A 25006-nucleotide genomic window follows, 5' to 3' on the forward strand; every position below is an offset into this window, starting at 1 on the left:
GAACGGTTGTATTTTAAGCAGTGGAATTTTTCCTTAATTTAAAGGAATTTTCTCTATTGATTTTTCATAGGTTTTCTACAATATTTTTAAACTGATCAAGAAGTGCAGGTTCAAACTAATAACAAGGTGTTGTCATAAACGAACAATTATTATTAAACAATTGCAGCTAGCTGCTTAATTTACGTGATATGTGTAATTTAGAGAAAAAATGTGTGCCTTTTTATCATTTGAGTCACAGTTGCCAAATTAGTTTTTTTAAAATAGCTACATTTATTGCTAGGTGCCTTTTGAAGAAACAGTTGCTAGGTTAGTCTGAAAAGTTGCTAAATCTAGAAACGCTGAATGTCGAGTTTCAGGAACGCATAAAGTTTTGTCAAACAAACACCGTGACGTCACAGTGTCATGGCGGCGAGCAGTTCAGCTGTGTCAGTTTTAACTCCGAATGGAAGGAGGCAGACTATCAAAGTGTCTCCAAACACACCTTTATTACAGGTACGAGCTCGTTCACACGCTCGTGTGTGTTTATGAACCTCATCGCGGAGGCTGTGTGTGTTTACAGTCAGCTGCTCGGAGAATCGCGCTCTCTGACTCAGCCGAACTAGTGCCTAGACAGCATTTGTAGGCGACACAGGTGCGTTACAAGAGCTACCTGTGTAGTGCGCTGTCTGTTTAGAGCACACGCTGCCCGTGTCACAGTTTTGGGCATCATAAGCGCGTTCCGAACTAGTAAGCTGCCTACCTAGTGCCCTAGACAGCCTTTGATTTGGGTATTGAGTTCAGATTGAGTAATAGTAATGTCCTACTCAACAATTTTGGGCATTTTAGGTAATTTCTAATTCAGCTGGGCTTGTGAGCTGCCTGTTTAGTGCACTAGACATTAAGGTAGCTTAGGTGTAGCGTTACAGGCCTGATCGTAATGATGATTTGAGACACAGCACACAGCTGTGCTAGCTTTTTAATTATCAGGTTAATTTGAACATTAAATTATGAGTTTTATATTTATAAGTAATGGATTCTAACATGTTTAATCTTGCAGGTTCTTGAGGATGTGTGTAAAAAACATGGCTTTAATCCAGATGAACATGGACTCAAGTGAGTGTGTGTGTGTGTGTGTGTATATGTATGTAATACTATAATCTATAAATCTATATAATTGCACATATAATAAATAATAATCTATATAAATTCTATTATTGTTTATTTTACATATATGTATCGTAATCTTTATATATAATTATATACAGCTGTACATAAATATATAAATAAAAATTGTATGTGTGTGTATATATTTATATGTATATGTATATATTTATATATGTTTATATATATATATATATATATATATATATAATCTAAATGTGTACAGTATATATTTAAAACTAATATATAATTAATTTTTATTATATATATTATTTTATCTATCTTAATCATACATAGATGGTTACAATTTTTTTTTTTATAAATAATATATAAATTATAATTCTGTATATATTGTTAATCCTTTTGATCTTTTATTAAAAAGATTCACAAAAATCTAACCTTTCATTGGATAATAAGAATTTAAAATGGGGGGAAATATCATTATGAAATAAATGTTTTTCTCTAATACACTTTGGACACAATTAACTGCACCCTTTAATTCAGTACTTTTTGAAACCTCCATTTGCATCTGACCATAGAAGCCAGTCCCGTTTGAAGTTCCAGTCGTGTCTGATAACTGAATATGCTGGAGTTTGTGTTTGGATGAGCGAGGAGAATTCTTCTTGAAACCCTCCCAAACAACATGTGGTGATGTAGCTGCTGTTTGACCATTTTTTTTAATGTTTTCTGACCCCGAGACTCAACTATTTTCTGCAGTTCTCCAGCTGTGGTCCTTGGAGAGTCTTTAGCCGCTCAAACTCTCCTTCTCACCGTGCATTAGGACGATATAGACACACGTCCTCTTCCAGGCAGATTCCTAACATTTTATGTTGATTGGAAATTATTAATTATTGCCCTGATGGTGGAAATGGGAATTTTCGCTGCTCCAGCTCTTTTCTTAAAGCCGCTTCACTAATTTGTGAAGCTCAATTATCTTTTGCTGCACATCAGAAATATATTCTTTGGTTTTTCTCATTGTGATGATGATTAAGGGAATTTGGGCTTTGTTTTCCCTCCTATTTATATTTCTGTGAAACAGGAAGCCATGGCTGGATAATTTCATGTTCATAATCACCCTGGAGTGCTCAGAATTGTGAATATGAATGGGAATATACTTAAAATAGATATTTTACTCATAAGAATTTCTAGGGGTGCAAATAATTGTGTCCAACGTGTATTTGAGAAAAACATTTATATCATAATGATATTTCCCCCCAATTTAAATTATTATCCAATGAAAGGTTAGATTTTTGTGAATTTTTTAAAATAAAAGATCAAAAGGATTAACAATGCAGATTAATTTTCACAGCCTTCTTTGATCATATTTACCAAGGGTGCTGATATTTTTGGCCATGACTATATATAATATAATATAATACAATGTGTATCATTTGTGTGTGTGTGTGTGTTTTGTGACATATGAGGACATAAATGTGTATAATAACAAGGGTATGACAGGTATTACAAGGAGAAGGTGACTTTTCAGGACATTACTCCATGTCCCCACTTTTCAAAACGCTTATAAATCACTCAGAATGGAGTGTATTGAAAATCTGAAATAGCAGAAAGTCTCCTGTAAGGGGTAGGTTTAGGTGTAGGGTTGGTGTAGACAATAGCACATACAGTAAGTACAGTATAAAAACCATTATGCCTATGGAGAGTCCCCACTTTTCACAAAAACAAACGTGAGTGTGTGTGTGTGTGTGTGTGTGTGGCTCATTGTCTCTGTCTCTTTGTCTGCAGGTTTCAGAGGATTGTTCTAGATTTGTCTCTGCAGTGGCGTTTTGCCAGTCTGCCGAATAATGCCAAGCTGGAGATGGTGGCGTGTTCGCGGCCGCAGAAGGGAGCTGAGAGTGCGGTGTGTGTGTCTGCATGTTTATACACCAGTGAAACTTCATCAAATGAACTGATTTAGTTTGGCTGCTTTATCCAGAACTGACACGGAATGAGCACTGAAAATGTGTGCAATAATAATTAACTCCTGGAACCACAGTGAAATGCCCATATCTCTGGAACTGAACCATACTGGGTCTTAAAAATAAATATTGCAAAAGAAATGCTTATTAAGAACAAACATCTAAAAGGATATTGCCGTATCTTTAAAAGTTCTTGAGTTATATGCAATCAAACTTGGGAAAAAATTACACAAAAAGTGCTTTTTTCCCATATTTGAACTGTCACCATAGACATATAATGCAACACAGACTGCTAAAGTCAGCAGATATTACTAATAGAGCTACCAATCTCTGTGTAGAAATAACATTATGATGCTGCCATCTTTCTGAAGACTTTTTATACTGCTATAATTTGGCTCTGAATCTCACGTGAAAATTTTCATTTTGACCTCCGTCTGCAAAATTGTGGATTACTCCATAAATATCACTCTCATCACTATTTCCGTTTGTCTTTCTTTATTAATATTAATAAAATCCAATTTTTGGTTTATGAAATGGTTGATTTGACCCAAAATAAGCCTTTGGCCTTCAATAATGTGTCCCTCTCTTACTAATTAATACAAAAACAAAAAGATGTAGAGTGTTTTGTTAAAAAATGAGTAACTATGAAACCTAAAGATGCTTATAGAGCTTTTTAAATAACAGTTTTTAGTGTTCTGAAACAGGCTGATTATAGTCAACTAGAACTAAAATCATAAAAAAAACTATTTTTTGTTACTTCAAATAATAATATAAAAAATATTCAATAATATAATATATATTAAATAATATAAAATAGTGCTGTAAAATGATTAATCGCATCCAAAATAAGTTTTTGTTTACATAATATACGTGTGTGTGCTGTATATATTTATTATGTGTATATAAATACACACACATGCATGTATATGTTTATATATGAAATATATTTATATATAATATGAATTATATGAATATAAATATATACATGTAAATATGTACATTTCTTCAAAATATATAGGTGTGTGTATTTATATACACATAATAAATATACAAAGCGCACACACGTATATTATGTAAACAAAAACTTATTTTGGATCTGATTAATCGGTTGACAGCACTAATATAAAATAATAATAATGTTACCTGAAAGAAAAAAAGCTTATTGCAATTTGATGTATTACAATGAACTAATTTGAAAAAAAAAATTAAAAACAAAAATTAAAATAAAAACAAGTTCTGATGTAATTTTTCAAATGATCAGTAATTTTGAGTAAAATAATTGTGATTGTCAGTTTATGCAGTATGACTAAAAATGTAAGCTTTAATTGACTAAAATTGGACTAAATTTCCCAGACTTTCAGTAAACTAAAACAGGACAGCTTGGATGAATATGATAAAAAGTAAAAAGCACATTTGGCACAGGACTAAAACCAACCGCAGGCGCTGTGAACGTTACGTAAGAGTTTCGTAAACATCGCTGCGCTCTTTCTGAGAAGTGATGCGCTGTCTGTCAGTGATCAGGGAGTTTAATGATCTCTGGTAATACCGCGGTGTGTGTGCTAAATTACCTCAGCGGCCCAGCGTTTACTACAGCGTCACGCGGCGTGTGTGCTCGTTTGATTCCTCCCTTCAAAACCTGCGTTTCTGCTCTTTGAACACACACACACACACACACACACACACGGCCAGTCCCTCACCACTTCCCTCCAAAATAGAGCTGGAAGCGCTTAAAAATCAAGTCAAACCTTTGTTTTTATGAAGAATCAGTGAAAGAAAACACTGTAGCTTCATCTCAGGCAGCTTTCACATTTATTTCTACAGCGCTTTATACAATACAGATCGTTTCACAGTAACTGACGGGAAAATATCAGAACAATCAGTGATGCAAACTACATAAAATATGATTTCAGTCGATACTCAAATCTATTCAGTTCAATGTTGATTCAGATTCAGGTCAAAAACTGTTTCTAGTTCATCAAGGATGAAAAGTTCAATTTCAGCTGTAAAGCAGCTCTAAAAAGCCAGTGAAGTCAATATTCAGATCAATTTAGTTAACTTTGATTCACATTCAGATCAATAACTCTGTAAAGTTCATTTATTATAAAAAATTTAAAAAAAAAGGTTTAATTTCAGCTAAAAAGTAGCTTTCAAATCTAAAAAGATTTGGTGCAATAACTGTCTAAAGTTCAATCATCATAAAAAATGTCAAATTTTTTTTTGCCATAAAGCAGCGCCAAAAAGGAAATAGAATCAGTATTTAGATCAGTTTTGTTCAATTTGATTCGGTTCAGTAACTGTGTAATATTCATCAATTATGAAACGAGTTAAATTTCAGCTGTAAAGCAGCTCTAAAACGAAAATAGAATCAGTATTTAGATCAATTTAGTTCAATGTTGGTTCAGTTCAATAACTGCTTTTATATGAGCTTTTTTATTTTACATTGATTTTATATGAGGCTACCAACATTTTTGACATTTTGAATACTGAATACTCAAAGCTATGCTATTAAATTAATAAAATGTATACAATTAGTCAAATTAACCAGATAAAACCCATTGCAATATGAGTGACAGGGCTGCAGATCGTAAGATGCTTTATGCTTTTGTCAGAACAGATATTTGTGTGATGTTTTCTGAGTCCAGCGTGTTAACGAGTCGCTGTAATTATGCGTTCCTGTCGATTGCGTGTTTGTTTGCGTGTTCGTGTCGTGTTTGCGCAGCAGCTAGACTGAGATTTTCTGATCAACTGCTACTAGCAGTTATTTTAATATCATTGATATACTATTATAGTTTTTGACTTGATTTTATTTTTATATTTTGTCTTCGCTTTATTTTAGTTATAGATTTAGAATTTTTGTGTTATCATTTTTATTAGATTTTGTTTATATATATAAGTTTTAGTTCATTAGTTTATTTTAATACTTCAGGTTAAACTAAATGAAAATAAGAAATATGATTTTAATCATAACCCTCAAACTTTATGATGTTGAATTTTTACATTTTTGTATTTTTATGTGCTTTCATCATGTTTTTGGTTTTGGTTTCTTAAAAACTTCTTAAATTAAAATTTTAATTAAAATTTTAGTTTAAGTATGTGCAACAACTGAAGCAAAAAAGTATATTTGCTTATAGTTATAGTTTTATTGTTTTTAATTAACTTGTATTTTTATATTTTATATTTAGTTAGTTTATTTTTTGGTAATTTTGTACATGTTTTTGTCTTTTGTTTTTTTATGTTTTTGTTTCTTAAAGAGATTTTAATTTTTTTAATTTATTTTTTTGGCGAGGTTTAGTTTTCTAAGTATGCACAACGACTAAAGCAAAATAGTATATTTATATACTATTATAGTTTAAAAGAATTTTTGGAAGCAGTGGAATTAGCTTATATATTTTTTGGAATCAGCTTTTATATATAACGGTATATGTACTTAATATATTTTTTGTATTTCCTTTTATTGTTATATTTTCAGTTTATTTTTTGTAATTTTTAGTTTCTTAAAAATATTTCTAAATAATTAATTTTTAATTTGTCGACCTGTCAACAAATGTTTGACTGTTGGTGTATTCGGTAAAAAATAAACTGCCCAGTCAGACAGCGAGTTCATTTTTTGTTCGTTTATGGAAATCAGAAGTCAACAACACCACAATAACAATGCAGTTATAAACATGAAAGAAATGAGAGTCGGATCCAAACGGTCTTAAAACTCTTGAATGTGTTTCAAAGCCTCACAAGCGTGCGGTAAATAATAACCTGAACTCCCCTTCAGTTCCATAATGTGTTCCTGCAGCACAGAAGCAGTCATAAGCAGCACAGCTATATTTGTAGCAATAGCCAACAATACATTGTATGGGTCAAAATTATACATTTTTCTATTATGCCAAAAATCATTATGATATTAAGTAAAGATCATGTTCCATGAAGATATTTTGTAAATTTCCTGCCGTAAATATATCAAAACTTCATTTTTGATTAGTAATATGCATTGCTAAGAACTTAATTTGAACAACTTTAAAGGTGATTTTCTCAATATTTAGATTTTTTTGCACCCTCAGATTCCAGATTTACAAATAGTTGTATCTCAGACAAATATTGTCCGATCCTAACAAAATGGAAAGATGATTTATTCAGCTTTCAGATGATGCATAAATCTCAATTTCGAAAAATTGACACTTAAGACTGGTTTTGTGGTCCAGGCTCACAAATAATTTTATAAGAGATAAAACCTGAAAAGCACGCAGGAGATGCTGAGGAGCCTGTAATTGAGCAGAAGAATGTGAGACGGAGCCGGGCAGAACATCAAGGCCCGTGTTTGTGTTCGATATGAACCGCACACACACACACACACACACGCACACTCCCAGCTCCACATGCCTGAAGCATGAGCGAGAGCGGCCGCAGGGCGGTGGTTTACCCATCATGCTTTACGAGCTCATTAATCGCTTTCTCCTTGATCTCTCAATCAAACGAGAGCGTGATTTTCATTTTCCTTTCATCCGGCTACAAACACACCAGCGCTCCTCTCGCTGTCTCTCGCCGCTATAAACACAGTCCTGTAAAACAGCAGATGCGATCTGAGCTCTCGTGTTGCGTGTTTAACTGCGTGCAGCTCGGCGGAGCTGATGATGTCATCGAGCCTGAGCTCTGATGTCATACAGCACTTCCTGTGAACTTAGCTCATCAAAACAACAAAAGAGTACTTTTATCTAGTGCTATACATGGATTAGCTTTGAATTTTATTTTATATGCAGTTTTTTGGTAAAGTAATCTAAAATGAAAACTGAAAATAAAAAGCTAATTCAAAAAGTCACTAAACTATAATATTATTTAAATATACTACTCTGCTTGTTTTTATGGTTGATGACATCAGAGTACTTCCTAAATTAAAGTAATTTTCTCTCTAATTCTGTTTAGATTTTGCTTCAATTTATTTATTTATTTTATTTATTTATTTTTAAGTCTCCTCCTGCTTTTATTTTAGTTAAATATATACAGTTAGGTCCATATATATTTAGACACGGGCACAATATTTTATTATTTTAGCTGTTGACCAAAACATATTGAGTTACAGTTATATAATGAATACGGGCTTGAAGTGCAGACTCTGAGCTTTAATTCTCATCACAGTTGGAGGAAAGGTTAAAGAATTTAACAGCTCTTTAATATGTACCTCCCCCCTTTTTCAAGGGACCATAAGTAATTGGACAATTGACTCAAAAGCCATTTCATGGACAGATGTGGGCTATTCCTTCATTATTTCTACATCAATTAAGCAGGTAAAAGGCCTGGAGTTTATTTTTATTTTATTTATTTTTTTAGGGATGCACCGATATGAATTTTGGTCCGATACCGATAATTCTTTATACATGAAAGCCGATAACCGATATGTTGGCCGATAAATCTAAATTCAATTTTTCTCAAAAGTCTCATCATTAAAAGCCATTAAACACTTCAACATAAATCAGACATAAAGCAGCCTTACAAATAAATAAAACAATGCAAACAAGTCACTGGACAACATTACTTAACATTACATGTAAAAACAAAATCTAAAACCATATGCCATGGATAAATTAAATGGAATAGCCTCTGCACAGACAATTAAATTATTTTAAATTAAACCATATTATTGATGAAAATAATAAGAAAAATAAAAGTAGTGATTATTATTCATATATCAATGATTTTGAAAAAGTAGTACGTTAAATTAATTCCACTGTTTCAAATAGCAGCATGCAGTTTTAGCACTGCTGAAGAGCTGAATGAACACTGGTAAACTGAAGCGCTTATTATTTATACAACATAAACAAAATATTATATGCACAAAAAGATGCAAATGCGCAAGATCTTGAACTAAGTTATGCGCTAATAAGATGTGACACGCTCTTGGCTTATCCCGCAACAACACGCTGAAACACGACAAATTAAACCAAAGAATTCACAACGTTTTATTATAATAGTGTTCTCATTATAATATTATATATATGATAGTCCCAATCATTGTTATTAATGTTGTGCGTTGCTGTTTGAGCTGCATGTGCTGAGCTAAAGATGATCACAGAAGCGATTTATTAACGCTCTATTAGCTTAACCAGACGAATTCTATAGGCCTATGAGATAAATCATATATATATGCATAAAATAAACACAATATTACAATCCACAATTGCACAAAAGGCTGCAAATGCACAAGCGAACTTAACTGTGCATGAATGTGTAGCTCCGTGGTGGATGCGCTCTTCCCGTAACAATGCGCTAAAACATGGGCGCACAAAGATTACATTAATTATTTTACAGTAATGTTCTCATTATAATATGACAGACTTGCCCTGCACATGTTGCACTTTACTGTATCTTCCTTTTCAAAGTGATTCCAATAATATTTCAAGCAATTAAAAACCATCACGGCGAACAGTGCGCATCTGAAGCAAATAATGCATTATTTATCGGCTTTAATATATCGGCCAAATTTTCTTATTGGTTCGATAACGATAACAGAAAAACTAACATTTATCGGCCGATACCGATATGGTGGCCGATATATCATGCATTCGTATTTTTTTGTGTGTTATTTGCATTTGGAAGCTGTTGCTGTGAACCACATCATGCAGTCAAAGGATCTCTTCATACAAGAGAAACAGAGGATTGTTAGGCTTCAAAAACAAAACAGATCCATCAGAGAGAGACAGCAGGAACATTAGGAGCTAAATCAACAGTTTGGTACGTTCAGAGAAAACAAGAACACACTGATGAGCTCATAAACATAGAAAGATCTGGACGTCCACAGAGGACAACAGTGGTGATGATCGGAGAATCCTCTCCATGACAAAACCCTTCACAACATCCAGCCAAGAGAAGAACACTCTCCAGGAGACAGACACGTCTACAATCAAGAGAAGACTTCACCAGAGGCTTCACCACAAGATAGATTAGACTTTACCAAAAAACATCTAAAAAAACCAGAGCACTTCTGGAAAAGCATTCTTTGGATGGCTGACATTAAGATGAACTTGTACCAGAATGACGGGAAGAAAAAAGTCTGCAGAAGGCTTGGAGAAGCTCATGATCAAAGCACACAGCATCATCTGTGAATCACGGAGCAGTGATCATGAGCTGCACGGCTTCAGTGGCTCTGTGTTACTGTTCAGTGAAGATGAGACAGAAGCAGCGGATCAGTTCTGAAGTGTGTAGAGATATACTCTCTGCTCAGATTCAGTCAAATACAGCAAAGCTGATTCAGCGGCGCTTCATACTTTGACCCAAAACATACAGCAAAAGCAACCCAGGAGTTTGTGAAGGTAAAAAGTGTAATATTCTGCACCGGCCGAGTCAATCTCCTGATCTCGACCCGATCGAGCAGCATTTCACTCGCTGAAGACTAAACTACAGACAGAAAGAGCCACAAACAAACAACAACTGAAGTCCGCGAAAATTGTGTCAGTGTCCAAATATACATAGACCTGACTGCATTTTCTCAAAAATATATATATACTGTCGTTCAAAAGTTCAAGCTCAGTATGATTTTAAAAAGAAATAAATAAAAATAATAAAGCTTTTATTCACCAAGGATGCATTAAATTGATCAAAAGTATCAGTACAGACATGTATAATGTTAGAAAAGATTTCTATTTCAAATAAATGCTGTTCTTTTGAACTTTCCATTCATCAGTGAATCCTGAAAAATACAATATACCACAGTTTCCACAAAAATATCATGCAGCACATCTGTTTTCAACATTGATAATAATCAGAAATGTTTGTTGAGCAGCAAATCAGTATATTAGAATGATTTCTGAAGATCATGTGACGCTGAAGACTGCAGTAATGATGCTGAAAATACAGCTGTGCATCACAGAAATAAATTACAGTTTAACAGATATTCACTTAGAAAACAGCTGTTTTAAATTATAATAATATTTCTCTTTGTTTTTGATCAAACAAATGCAGTCTTGAGCAGAAGAGGCTTCTTTAAACTTTAAAAACATTTTGAATGCTAGTGAGTTCATAATAGTTCTTAATAATGATTTCTCTCTCACGTTTGTTTTGGTTCAGGTGCGGATCGCGCTGCAGATGGAGGACGGCTCTCGTCTTCAAGGCTCTTTCTCGAGTGGACAGACGTTATGGGATCTACTGACCCACTTTCCTCAAACCAGGTGTGTGTTGTTCTGTGAGAGAAAGCTGCAGCTGATTCATTTCTGAGTATGTTGTTTATATGTGAAATGTGTGTGTTCTTTCTGACTCTATTGATTGAAGTAAAACACATTCCTCTCCAGCAGAATCGAGTTCCCCGCTGCGGTTTTTAAATGCAGCCAGATCGTGTGAACTCTGAGGCTCGCGGGCCGTTTTACGAGCACTTCAGCGCCGCTGCCAAACTTTAACCCTCATAATGCGTTCCGGTCCGTTTTGACAGTAGATAAATAAACATATGCATAGTTTTTAGTAAGCGAACAATACTTTGCAAATGCGTTGAGACCCTTAAAATACACATCATTTATTTTTTTATATTTTTTACAATTATTTTATCAGAGACAGCCATTTAAAATAAGTTTAATATGTATGGAGTTCTATTAGGTGTCAAAACACTTTCTGTAAAATGATCTATGAAATTATATTAGTGTCAAAAGACTTGCAGAAACCATTGCAGCATGAAAAATTCTTAGATTTTTTCATCTAAAAGTGAATGTGCAAACTTTTCAGAGTAATATTTGCTGTTTTCTTAGAAATAAATATTTAGGTTTTATAAATTAGGATTGTTTTTGTGCAAACATGAGTAATACATTTAAAGGAATTACTAATAATTCTCAGACTATATATTCTTATAAGTTTCATGCAATGATATATTCAAATACAATTTATTAATATTGAGAGAACAACAAAATATATTTCACATTTCAAAGAATTTCTCAATTTTTGTATTTATACAATTTTTTTTAAAAAAAGAGTAAATGCATTAATAAATGTAAATGCTTTGCATATAAATGCACAGTTAATGCATTAACATGGTAAAAACATGGTAACATTCAAAACTTTAAAAATTTGTTTTAGTTGAAAAATATTAAGTTATGACTGCTTTAAAAATAGTGATTCTTCGGCTCCAAATGGAATCCTGGAATATGAATATAGTAAGCAGATTATGAATGCATAATGAGGGTTAAACACCTGCTCATGTTCTCACAAGCTCATCCCACTGCTACAACAGGCCCCTCCCCCTTTCTCACTGGCCACTCCCCCTCTTCTCTCACAAAACTGTAATTTAAATACAGTGGGATTCCATTTGATTCCATGTTTTATTCCCATAAAATCCACAGCCGTTTTCCCAAAAACGTGGAGAAAAACTGGCTCCAAAAACCTGCTGGTCTCAGTCCAGGGACTCAGAATATAAACAGTATATCTGACACACGTGTTTGTGTTCAGAGTCCGGCCCGTGTGTTTGTTTGTTCTCTCCTGACAGATATTGTGATGTGTTTCCTCCTCAACAGGACGTCTGATCTGGACGCGTCTGGACCGACGCCAGTGTGTGTTTACATGAGAGATGAGGTGAGACCAGCGCTTGATCTCTGTGTGCTGTTAAAGTCAGCATCAAATCAGGATGACTTCATTTACTGACGTATTGCACGTTCCCACACACGTCTCCTTAAGAAATAAGTTAAGATACAGAGTTTCTGCGAGTCTTAATTCACTCTTCCATGAATTAAGGCCTGAAAGTCTTAAATTCATAAACTAAATATCTAAACGTCTCTGGGCCGACCCGAATACAACATGAATGTTTTGTGAATTCGTCTTTTTTGTGGGCGATGGAACGTCGCATGTATGGTTTTCTCATTAATGTACTGCTTTATTCTCAAATCTGTTACATTGTGGAATTAAAGTGCACCTATTATGCTCCTTTTTACAGTATGTAATGTAAGTCTCAGGTGTCCCCAGAATGTGTCTGTGAAGTTTCAGCTCAAAATACCCCACAGATAATTTATTAAATCATTTTGAAAATGCTTATTTGGTGTGGAAGCCGTTTTCGTGCATGTCTCTTTAAATGTAAATGAGCTGCTGCTCTCCATCCCCTTTTCCAGAATAGGGCTGTGCCTTTACAGCTCGTACCTCAGATACTCTGCTAAAAAAACATCTGTTTGGTTTTGATTATCATGTCTATTGCACTGCAATCATGTGTTTTAAAGACATATCAGTTAAACTAAGTTCTCTTTCACATCTTATTGCGCTTGAACTGTCAAATACACACACTTTTGTTAAAAACATGCATAAGTTGCAAAAACACAGTCGGTTATGTGTGTGAAGGTAAACAGCTGGGAAAGAAATCTCAAGTTTATATTAGATCTGTGTATTAAGTGACAGCAGCGTAATATATAGAACTTATACTGCCGTCTACGCTGTTAATATATAACAATCAAATAAAACACAATCACTCACTGCTCTGGACTGAATAACGTCTGTAGCTTTAATAAGACATTTCTTACTTGAATGCTGCTTGGCGGATTGTGTGCGGCTCACCAGGGCGGGGTCTCTGCTAATACGGCAGTGTCCGTCAACAGTCGAGGGCGGGGCTTGTAATATGTGACATCAAATTGTACAGATTCTGCAAATCGCTTGTTCTGAGACACTGTTTATGATTTATGGGGATTTAAAAAAAAGGGCAGTTGGATTTTTATCATTGTAGGGTGGTTGTGTACACACACTGCCAACACACATTTATGTTCAAACAACATATAAAAGTGAATTTTGCATAATAGGTTCCCTTTAAATTGCAGTTTCATGTCTTGTTGTTGTTGTGTAGGTCAGCGGTAAGGATGTGCTGAAGAAGACTACTCTGAAGTCTCTGGGTCTCACCGGAGGAAGTGCCATCATACGGTGAGCTGTTTGTCTCAGCGGTGACGTCACATCACTGTCACATGATTATTATGATGATGACAATGACTTTTCTGTTCATTAGTTATGTGCTGAAAGGCTCTGGCTCCTCGTGTCCTGCTGCATCCGTGGATGCGGTCGCTATGCCAACAGATGCTGTTGCCAAGACAACCGTATCACAACCGCCTCCAGAACCACCTGAGGAGCCCGCCCCCGTTCTCATGGAAACCCCAGCTCCTCCCACTGAGGTCGCCGCCCTGCTAAACCACCATCCTGTCAAACAGGAAGAGGAGGAGCCAAGCGTGAGCCGAGAGCAGGGGGTGTGGCCCAAAACCAACCAGCCTCCACAGGCCAAACTAATGCCACAAGAGGACGACGAGCGACCTGGGACGTCCCAACAGTGCCATGGCTCCGCCCCCTCAGCCACGCCCTCTGACTTTGTGCCATTTTCGGGAAGCGGACAGCGTCTGGGAGGAACTGGGGCAGCTGGACTGAAGACGTCCACGTCATGGTCGTCATGTGTGTCCGGCAGCCCGCCGAAAGCCAAAAAACCCAAACCCAGCCAAGAAATCAAGGTCTGTTTACTTCCTGTTTCTTCATTTGCTGTCACACATTTTGTTTTCTTTTTGGGTTTTTCATCACGGGAATAAATGACATTTTAAAACACACAGGGGGACAAAAGTGATGTTTTTGAAAGAAGTCTCTTCTGCACATCAAGGCTGCATTTATTTGATTAAAAATACTGTAAAATTGTGAAATATTATTATAATTTAAAACAGCTGTTTTCTATGTGAATATCTGTTAAAATGTAATTTATTTCTGTGATCAAAGCTGAATTTTCAGCATCATTACTCCAGTCTTCAGTCTTCTAATATGCTGATTTGCTGCTCAAGAAACATTTCTGATTATTATCAATGTTGAAATTGATATTTGCTGCCCAATATTTTTGTGGAAACGTCAAACATTTTATTTTTCAGGATTTACAGATGAATTGAAAGTTTAAAGTTTAAAAGAATAGCGTTTATTTGAAATAGAAATCTTTTGTAACATTATAAATGCCTTTACTGTCACTTTTGATTAATTTAATGCATCATTGATGAATAAGTTATAATTCAATAATAAAAAAATACCAAATAATAAAAAGAGATTAAAAAAATCACCCCAATCTGTGTTTATGTGTATATGTATGTATATATATATATATAATTGTATACAAAGTACATATATATGCAAAAGGGTACATTTATATATGATTATATTTTTTATTTATTATTCTGTATTTGCTTTTATGTTTTCATTTTTTATTTTTGTTTATTTTTTAGTCATTAAGTTGTTTTTTTTTTTAAAGAAAAATATTTTAACTAAAATAAAAGCAGGAGGAAAATAAAAACTAAAAAACTGAACCAGTATCTAAACAGAAGTGGAGAGAAACTGACTTTAGTTAAATTATTTTCAATTAGTACCCAATGATATAAATTTATCTAATCATCAAACAAATGCATTCTTGATGAATAATTTTTTTATTTAAATCTTATTCACTCCAAACTTTTGAATCACGATTTCCACAAAAATATTGTGCAGCACAACAGTTTTCAACATTGCTAATAATCAGAAATGTTTGTTGAGCAGCATATTAGAATGATTTCTGAAGATCATGTGACACTGAAGACTGCAGTAATGATGCTGAAAATACAGCTGCGCATCACAGAAATACATTAGTTTAACACACATCCACATCTGTTTTACATTATAATATTTCACAATTTTGAATGTTTTTACTTTATTTTTAATCAAATAAATTCAGCCTTGGTGAGCAGAAGAAACTCCTTTCAGAAACAAAATCCTAATCATTCCAAACTTTTAAACATCTTTTTCATGGGAAATCTTCTCCCGTGTTTTGTGTTCATCTGCAGGTCTTTTATGTGTGCCGTTCTGCTCTGTTGTTGATTTCTCTGAGAGATGGACGCTGTGTTATTGTTGTGTCTGAGTTCAATCATGCATCACTATGTTTAGATTCGATCACACAAACACCAACACACACTTTTTTTCTTCATAGCTGGTACATTTTCTAGTCGTCTGGTGTTTGCTGTCTCTCAGACTGAAGTGTTTGTGGATGTTTCTTGTGTTTCAGCGGTCAGTGAGTGCCAAACAAGCGACGAGGGATGAAGAGGAATCAGACGAATTTCTGGAGGTAAAAACACACTTGTGTCCCTCACAGGATCATACAGTCAGACATCAGTATATAGCCATTCTCTTTCTTAAGATATTTCATCAATACGTCAGATCCTTGCCTTTTTTTTTTGTTAGTTAGTTATGTATTAATTCATATTAAGGCTGGGCGATATGACCAAAACCTTATTTCACAATATGAGTGATTTTATTTCATTATAATGATTTAGATATATCACAGTATAATTAATCTTTATATTGCAAACAGTATATTTTTTTTTGCTTTTTTATTTTATCTTTGTTGTTAAAAATGTGCACAAAAATGCAGATAAGTTCGGACAAATAAAAAAAGATAAATATTAAATATACAGTGCTGTGAGTTTCATGTGCAGTTAGTCTATTTAATAATAAGACCTGAAAATATGTGCCAAAAATGAAAATCATATTAAATGATTTTAATTTAATTTTAATGATGACAATGCATCGTCACTGTCAAATTGGTGAATTGCAGTCTTAATGCAAGACTTAATATATTAAAGTGAAAAAGAAATTATAGATACTTTGTTTACAAAGCGTGTTAATAATGTGTAATAATAGTGACAATTTAATTTTCAGTTTTAATTTTCCATTTTCTTTTTTCACAATTCGCATTTGTTTCATTTTCAAAGTCAACCTGTATGCAAATCATATGTTAATCAGTAGGTGTGGCTATTTTTATGCTTAGGGTTAAGGCTAAAATACTTAAACGAAAATTAGTAATGCAACTTCTTGCACTTAACTCGTTTTTTTCATACGTGTTCTATTTTATTTTCTCGTTCATGTATCTTTAAGCTGTATTCAGTAACTTTAAGCAGTGCTGCAATGTGTAGCTATATTTACCTACAGATATACATGATATAGCATCTCTACCGATAATACACACTTTATATTATCAATAAAACATATTCATAGAATTTCCTACAGATCAGCTAATAATGAATCAAGAGATGGACACTGATTCCACAGATTGACTCACTCAGATTGAATCAGTGACTCGTGATGAATCAGTGACTCGTGATGAATCAGTGAATCGTGTGTTTGTGCAGCCGGTCGACAGGGAGCCGCTGGTCTTCCATCTGGACTCCGGAGCCCGTCGCCATGACAACGCAGAACTTCCTGACGAGTTTTTTGAAGTCACTGTTGACGACATTCGGAAGAGATTCGCACAGCTGAAGAGCGAGAGGTGAGAACGTACAACACACGTTTGATTGACGTGAAGTGACCAATCACAGTTCACTTCTGCTGTCACAGTGCTGTTCTCGTTAATGAAAACTATTAAAAATTATTTTCATCAACTGAAGTAAAGCTGAAATAAAATAAAGTATAATATTCAATATGAAGCTTAAGCTTAAAATCTTGCCTTGCCTTAAATACTGGGTGCGATATATATACAGTGGGGCAAAAAGGTATTTAGTCAGCCACCAATTGTGCAAGTTCTCCCACTTAAAAAGATGAGAGAGGCCTGTAATTTTCATCATAGGTATACCTCAACTATGAGAGACAAAATGAGGAAAAAAAATCCAGAAAATCACATTGTAGGATTTTTAAAGAATTAATTGGTAAATTCCTCGGTAAAATAAGTATTTGGTCACCTACAAACAAGCAAGATTTCTGGCTCTCACAGACCTGTAACTTCTTTAAGAGGCTCCTCTGTCCTCCACTCGTTACCTGTATTAATGGCATCTGTTTGAACTCGTTATCAGTATAAAAGACACCTGTCCACAACCTCAAACAGTCCAACTCCAAACTCCACCATGGCTAAGACCAAAGAGCTGTCAAAGGACACCAGAAACAAAATTGTAGACCTGCACCAGGCTGGGAAGACTGAATCTGCAATAGGTAAGCAGCTTGGTGTGAAGAAATCAACTGTGGGAGCAATTATTAGAAAATGGAAGACATACAAGACCACTGATAATCTCCTCGATCTGGGGCTCCACGAAGATCTCACCCGTGGGGTCAAAATGATCACAAGAACTGTGAGCAAAATCCCAGAACCACACGGGGACCTAGTGAATGACCTGCAGAGAGCTGGGACCAAAGTAACAAAGGCTACCATCAGTAACTCACTGCGCCGCCAGGGACTCAAATCCTGCAGCGCCAGACGTGTCCCCCTGCTTAAGCCAGTACATGTCCGGCCCGTCTGGAGTTTGCTAGAGAGCATCTGGATGATCCAGAAGAGGATTGGGAGAATGTCATATGGTCAGATGAAACCAAAATAGAACTTTTTGGTAAAAACTCAAAGAATGCTGAGTTGCATCCAAAGAACAGCATACCTACTGTGAAGCATGGGGGTGGAAACATCACGCTTTGGGGCTGTTTTTCTGCAAAGGGACCAGGACGACTGATCCGTGTAAACGAAAGAATGAATGGGGCCATGTATCGTGAGATTTTGAGTGAAAACCTCCTTCCATCAGCAAGGGCATTGAAGATGAAACGTGGCTGGGTCTTTCAGCATGACAATGATCCCAAACACACCGCCCGGGCAACGAAGGAGTGGCTTCGTAAGAAGCATTTCAAGGTCCTGGAGTGGCCGAGCCAGTGTCCAGATCTCAACCCGCTGTTACCCAGCGACAGCCCCAAAACATTACTGCTCTAGAGGAGATCTGCATGGAGGAATGGGCCAAAATACCAGCAACAGTGTGTGAAAACCTTGTGAAGACTTACAGAAAACGTTTGACCTCTGTCATTGCCAACAAAGGGTATATAACAAAGTATTGAGATGAAATTTTGTTATTGACCAAATACTTATTTTCCACCATAATTTGCAAATAAATTCTTTAAAAATCCTACAATGTGATTTTCTGGATTTTTTTTCTCATTTTGTCTCTCATAGTTGAGGTATACCTATGATGAAAATTACAGGCCTCTCTCATCTTTTTAAGTGGGAGAACTTGCACAATTGGTGGCTGACTAAATACTTTTTTGCCCCACTGTGTGTGTGTGTGTGTGGGTATATATATACATGCATACATGCAGTGGGGGGAAAATTATTTGATCCCCTGCTGATTTTGTACGTTTAACCACTGACAAAGAAATGATCAGTCTGTAATTTTAATGATAGGCTTATTTGAACAGTGAGAGACAGAATAACTACAAAAAAATCCAGAAAAATGCGTTTCAAAAAAGTTATAAATTGATTTGCATTGTAATGTCAAATAAGTATTTGACCCCTTCGCAAAACATGATTTAGTACTTGGTGGCAAAACCCTTTACATTATGCTTTGGGGGTGTTTTTCTGCTAAGGGGACAGGACAGCTGCACCGCATCAAAGGGACTTTGTCAGTGGGTAAACGTACAAAATCAGCAGGGGATCAAATAATTTTTTCCCCACTGTATAGATGAAAGCACAGGTAAGCATACCTGCAAGGCATCTCTGCCTGACACACCTCCGCTGGTAGCCCAAGCTGATGGTGGGATTTCCTCGCCGTCCACAGAGATGATGTTATCCCTCCTGACTCCTTTGCGGATCAAAAGACTGCGTGACTTGGCTGGTTTTATCTTCATTCTAGCCCAGTTTAATAATTCCTCAAGCCTTTTCAATACATACACACACACACACACACATATATACATATATATATATGAATACAAATAGCAGAAGCACATGCCAAAGTTACTAAAACTTAAATAAAAAATAAAAACTGAAAATATAAACACATTTCAAATATTAATAAATACCTCAATAAATCATAATAATAATAATAATAATAATAATAAATACTAAAAAGTAATAAGGACTTTATCTAAAATATAAAAAAATCTAATGTATAATATTTTAATATATTTTATTTATAATATAGTCTATAAATATATTAGTTTAAGTTACTAGTATTCAAATAACTAAAACCTTTTAGTTTATTTCATACTGCCCTTAATCAGTTATAACTATTATTGGTTATCATTTAACTAAAACCATATAAAAAAACATTTTAATCACTTGAAATAAAATAAATATTAATTGAAAAAAAAAAAATTTTAATGATCGTAATCAAATGTATAATATTTTAATATATTTTATTATTTATAATATTTTTATAAATATATGTTCAAGTTACTAGTGCTAAACAACTAAAACTAAATCTAAAACTTTATGAATAAAAAAAAAAAAAACTATGTATACATTTTAAAAAACAAGAAGTAATACAAATTACTAAAACTTTAACAAAAATTTAAATACATATAGAAAATATTTAATTAAATCTAAATTGAATGAAAGCTAAAATAACTCTGTCCAGAATAAAGTTTTGATCAGAATGATCAGTGTAACTTGTTTGTTTTGTCTTCTGGGAAGCATGTAAATATCTTATGTTGTGACCTTTGCCCTCTGACTCCTCAGACAGTTTCATTTCTGAGCATCAGTTATTGTGACTAAATTACTGTTCTGACGTATCTAATTAAAACCCACAGCAGACGCAGACAGACTCTTCTATTTCTGTCTTCCTTCAGTGACGGCCTGAGGTGGTTAATGAGTTTTTAACGAGTGCAGCACGTGTGTGTTTGGTGTGTGTGTGTCGTGGTTTGTGAATGTTACCGCAGCAGACGCGCGTCTGGGACACCAGACTAAAAACACTGCACTCCGCTGTCAGTCATTTCAGATTGAACTTTAGGAAATTGAGTAATGAAATAAATGTCTTACATACATAATCATGCACTGTGGAATAAAAACATTTTTCAAAGTTATAAATAAAACAGATATTTCAAATACTATTTCAGTCTTTCTACTTAAAAAAAAAAAAAAAAAAATTCTCATTTAATTTGATGTTACTTGCCGCTTCTTTGTAATTAAGTATTTGAGCGAAATTATTTTTGATGAAATTTCTGAGAAAAATCATTTCAAAGTAAATCAGTTTTACAAAATGTTTCTGTTTTGTACGATTTGTGATCTTTTCTTTACACAAATCGTGTCCAAAATGCTGTTATGTTTAGCTGTATAAAATGTTTTACATTTATTTATTTATTTAGTGATTCTTTGTTGTTTATTTGTATAAAATGTTTTAGGTTTATTTTTATTTTATTCATTCAACTTTTCTTCTTTTGTTTATATTGTGGTATGTTTAGTTGTATAAAATTATTTATTTATTTAGCTATTTATTTTTATTCTTAAGTTAAAATAAAAATACTTTTTATTTGATGAAAGGACTTAAAATAATATTAGAATATAAAGTTCAGAGCAAGGGCTTGATGCTATGACATGTCCCTACCAAGATACAGAGACTGCTAAATTGTCCCTAGCAACAATTTTGATCAAAAAATTAAATATGTGTATGTAGTGTCACGGAAAGCTCCAAAACACGCAGATCCAAATGCAGCATTTATTGTAAAAAATCCCAAAACAAAGAATAATCCAAATCAGTGCAAAACAGAGCATCAGAAAACGCATAACAGAAAATAATAAATCAGCAACCAAAGACACAGATAACCGGGCTTATATGAGGATAAGTTAACAAGGAAATGAGACACAGCTGAATGAAATGAGATTTGATTGTCAAAGCAAAGGGTGATGGGAACTGAAGTCCAGAGAAACAAACACAATAAAGAAATGTGCCCTCTAGTGGCCTTACATGGGCACACCAACCAGACATTGTGACATTACCTCCCCTTTAAGGAGCGGATACCAGACGCTCCACCAGAAAACACAAAAGTTCAGGAGGGAGGTGGAAAGGAGGCAGATCAGGGGGAGGGATGGTGGGCCAGGCCCGTGTAGCGGAAGAGGGCCCGGAGACAGAGGCAGACAAGGGTGCCAGGGCGGGACCGAAGGGACAGACCAGCGAGGCTCCGGGTGAACAACAACCCCGGCAGGCAACCAGGGCAGAGCCAGGAGCATGGCAGACCGTAAAGGTGGAGCTGAAGACCACCTCATCGGAGCTAACAAGGCAGATGAACCCCCTAGTGGCTCAGGCAGGACTGCAAAGAAGAGCACAGAGAGTTTAGTAACAGCCTCAATGGCTGCAACAGGACAGACAGGCACCTCAGCAACGGACTCCTTGACTGTAAAAGGGCAGACTAAAAGTTCTGGAGTGAACTTGTAGATTTGAGTGGAATCTGAGGGCTCCCGGACTGGAGCGGGCTCTGGAGTGACTCTGAATGCTCCCAAGCACGCAGGACAGTACAGAGGCCAAAGGCAAAGACGGCCGCCTTGATAATGGCAGCAGCAGTGAAATTGGGCGGTTCTGTGGCGAACTCTGAGACCACCGGAGTCAGATCTTCAAGGACCACCGGACTCGATACCACCGGGTTGGATCCTCCAGGACCACCAGACTCGGGAACACCGAAATCAGGTCCTCCAGGAACACCGGATTCGGGACCACCGAAATCAGGTCCTCCAGGAACACCGGACTCGGGACCACCGAAATCAGGTCCTCCAGGAACACCGGACTCGGGACCACCGAAATCAGGTCCTCCAGGAACACCGGACTCGGGACCACGAAATCAGGTCCTCCAGGAACACGGACTCGGGACCACGAAATCAGGTCCTCCAGGAACACCGGACTCGGGACCACGAAATCAGGTCCTCCAGAACCACGGACTGGGACCACCGAAATCAGGTCCTCCAGAACCACCGGACTCGGGACCACCGAAATCAGGTCCTCCAGGAACACCAGACTCGGGAACACCGAAATCAGGTCCTCCAGGAACACCGGACTCGGGACCACCAAAATCAGGTCCTCCAGGAACACCGGACTCGGGACCACCAAAATCAGGTCCTCCAGAACCACCGGACTCGGGAACACCGAAATCAGGTCCTCCAGGAACACCGGACTCGGGACCACCGAAATCAGGTCCTCCAGAACCACCGGACTTGATACCACCGGAGTCAGGTCCTCCAGGACCACCAGACTCGGGACCACCAGGGTAGTCATTGCTGCCCTCTTCCTCCTTGACCTTCGCTTGCGAGACAGAGACTGTGAAGATTCACTGTCAGCTGGAGCAGACTCTGGTATCTCCGGGGGCACTGCAATCGGCTCAGATCGACATGATGCTACTGTAACTGTCGTAGGCCAGTAAGTGCTGTTGCATGTAAACCTCACTCCCCTGATCTCAAAAAGAGGCGCTCTGGTGACTTGATGCAATAGGCCGTGGCCTTTAGCCTCCTTGTTAGAGTGCCTGCCTCCCACGCCGGAGACCACGGTTCGAATCCCTCTCGAAGCGAGGCAAAGTAGAAAAGGTTACACTACTAAATTGCGGTAACAGAGATAATAAAACTCCAAAAGTCAAGAGTTTTAAGCCCCTCCATCACCCAAGGAGGCAAGGTATTGTCTAGGTAATCATTTAAAATCTTGCTGAGCTCAGAATTACAAAGTTCCAATCCTACCGGCAATGTCCAAAAAGTCTGTGCCAGTCCACCCACTTGCATCCCCTGTTACCGAAGATCCGCCAACATCCTGAGCCGAGCTTTCCGCTCCTCCTTCGAAACAGGAGGAAGAATTCGATTGCCCATAGTCCACAACTCAATAGCTCAGTCTAGCTGCTGGATCTCTAAATGGCTGGTTTATTCTGTCACGGAAAGCTCCAAAACAAGCAGATCCAAATGCAGCATTTATTGTAAAAAAAAAAACATTTTCCAATTTCGACATCAATTGTAATGATTTTTTAAAAGCACGTATAGTGATGGGAGTCACTGCGTCACAAAATGATTCACTGTTTCGAAGCGCTCCAATCGGATCACGAATCATTTGATTCAGATCGGAACTTCGGAGCAGCACATTTTACAATTTAAGCCCCCAATTTAAGGGATTTCGGTGCATGGATCGTGGACCTTTCTTTCTGATTTCTTTTTTTTATTTTTGATTAAACAGTACAAAACATCAAACCATTAAAGCAGCACAGTTATAAACACATAAAGAAAAAAGAAAGAATACACAAATACAAATCTTTTAAGAGAATTAACCATGGTTTTACTATAGTAAATGTGTAGTAACCATGTTTTTGTTTTTTCTTTCTTTTGTATTACCACAGTTTTAATACAATATCATGGTTAAACTATGGTTAGTGTAGCAAAAGCATGGTTAATTTGTGGTTACCCTGGTTTAAGTATAGTAACCATGTTTTGTTCATCTTAACCAACACAGGATGAATATAGAGAGCAGATTTTTGTGAAGTTTAGCTAGCTGGAAACACTAATTAAGTTCTATTTTCCTATATTCTCTTTCAAGTCGTCAAGCAATCCAAAGAAACATCTTTAAATCAGAAAGAAAATTCACTTACAAAATGAGATCGGATGAACATTAAATAAAAATCTGACCTACACTCTTGGTTCAGAGTACAAGTGCTGGTCATATAATTAGAATATCATCAAAAAGTTGATTTATTTCACTAATTCCATTCAAAAAGTGAAACTTGTATATTATATTCATTCATTACACACAGACTGATATATTTCAAATGTTTATTTCTTTTAATTTTGATGATTAGAGCTTACAGCTCATGAAAGTCAAAAATCAGTATCTCAAAATATTAGAATATTTACATTTGAGTTTGAATAAATGACCATCCCTACAGTATAAATTCTGGGTATCTCTTGTTCTTTGAAACCACAATAATGGAGAAGACTGCTGACTTGGCAATGATCCAGAAGACGAACATTGACACCCTCCACAAAGAGGGTAAGTCACAGAAGGTCATTACTGAAAGGTGTGGCTGTTTACAGAGTGCTGTATCAAAGCATATTAAATGCAAAGTTGACTGGAAGGAAGAATTTGGGTAGGAAAAGGTGCACAAGCAACAGGGATGACCGCAAGCTTGAGAATACAGTCAAGCAAAGCCGATTCAAACACTTGTGAGAGCTTCACAAGGAGAGAACTGAAGCTGGAGTCAGTGCATCAAGAGTCACCACGCTCAGGCGTCTTCAGGAAAAGGGCTACCAAGCCACTTCTGAACCAGAGACAACG

The 25006-nt window shown here is 36.0% G+C and overlaps 2 protein-coding genes across 3 annotated transcripts in view; both read left to right on the forward strand.

Annotated features, from left to right (window-relative positions):
* The first annotated feature begins 367 nt into the window (after positions 1-367).
* Positions 368-25006, forward strand: part of aspscr1 (ASPSCR1 tether for SLC2A4, UBX domain containing) — a 36153-nt gene continuing 11514 nt past the window's right edge. The window contains exons 1-9 of one of the 2 annotated variants that reach the window (XM_058791653.1): positions 368-492; positions 1037-1092; positions 2884-2998; positions 11106-11206; positions 12533-12590; positions 13840-13913; positions 13996-14485; positions 16042-16101; positions 17165-17301. In XM_058791653.1, coding sequence (XP_058647636.1) covers positions 403-492; positions 1037-1092; positions 2884-2998; positions 11106-11206; positions 12533-12590; positions 13840-13913; positions 13996-14485; positions 16042-16101; positions 17165-17301 — 1181 coding nt within the window. In that variant the 5' untranslated portion in view covers positions 368-402. The other variant, XM_058791654.1, reaches the window with a different exon arrangement.
* LOC131549450 (basic proline-rich protein-like) lies at positions 20154-24876 on the forward strand. The gene is made up of 2 exons (XM_058791655.1): positions 20154-22513; positions 22664-24876. Exons 1-2 carry the CDS (start codon positions 22261-22263, stop codon positions 22972-22974), a joined length of 564 nt encoding a protein of 187 aa, XP_058647638.1. The 5' UTR covers positions 20154-22260; the 3' UTR covers positions 22975-24876.

Source organism: Onychostoma macrolepis, chromosome 11 (genome assembly GCF_012432095.1).
Source record: "Onychostoma macrolepis isolate SWU-2019 chromosome 11, ASM1243209v1, whole genome shotgun sequence".
NCBI classification, from domain to species: domain Eukaryota; kingdom Metazoa; phylum Chordata; class Actinopteri; order Cypriniformes; family Cyprinidae; genus Onychostoma; species Onychostoma macrolepis.

What these genes read in the sequence shown, in the direction of transcription:
- LOC131549450 (XM_058791655.1), top strand. Translation starts at nt 22,261, where the DNA reads ATGGCAGCAGCAGTGAAATTGGGCGGTTCTGTGGCGAACTCTGAGACC. An exon ending in CTCGGGACCACCGAAATCAG is followed by an intron (nt 22,514 to 22,663) that starts GTCCTCCAGGAA and finishes CACCGAAATCAG; the next exon opens with GTCCTCCAGAACCACCGGAC.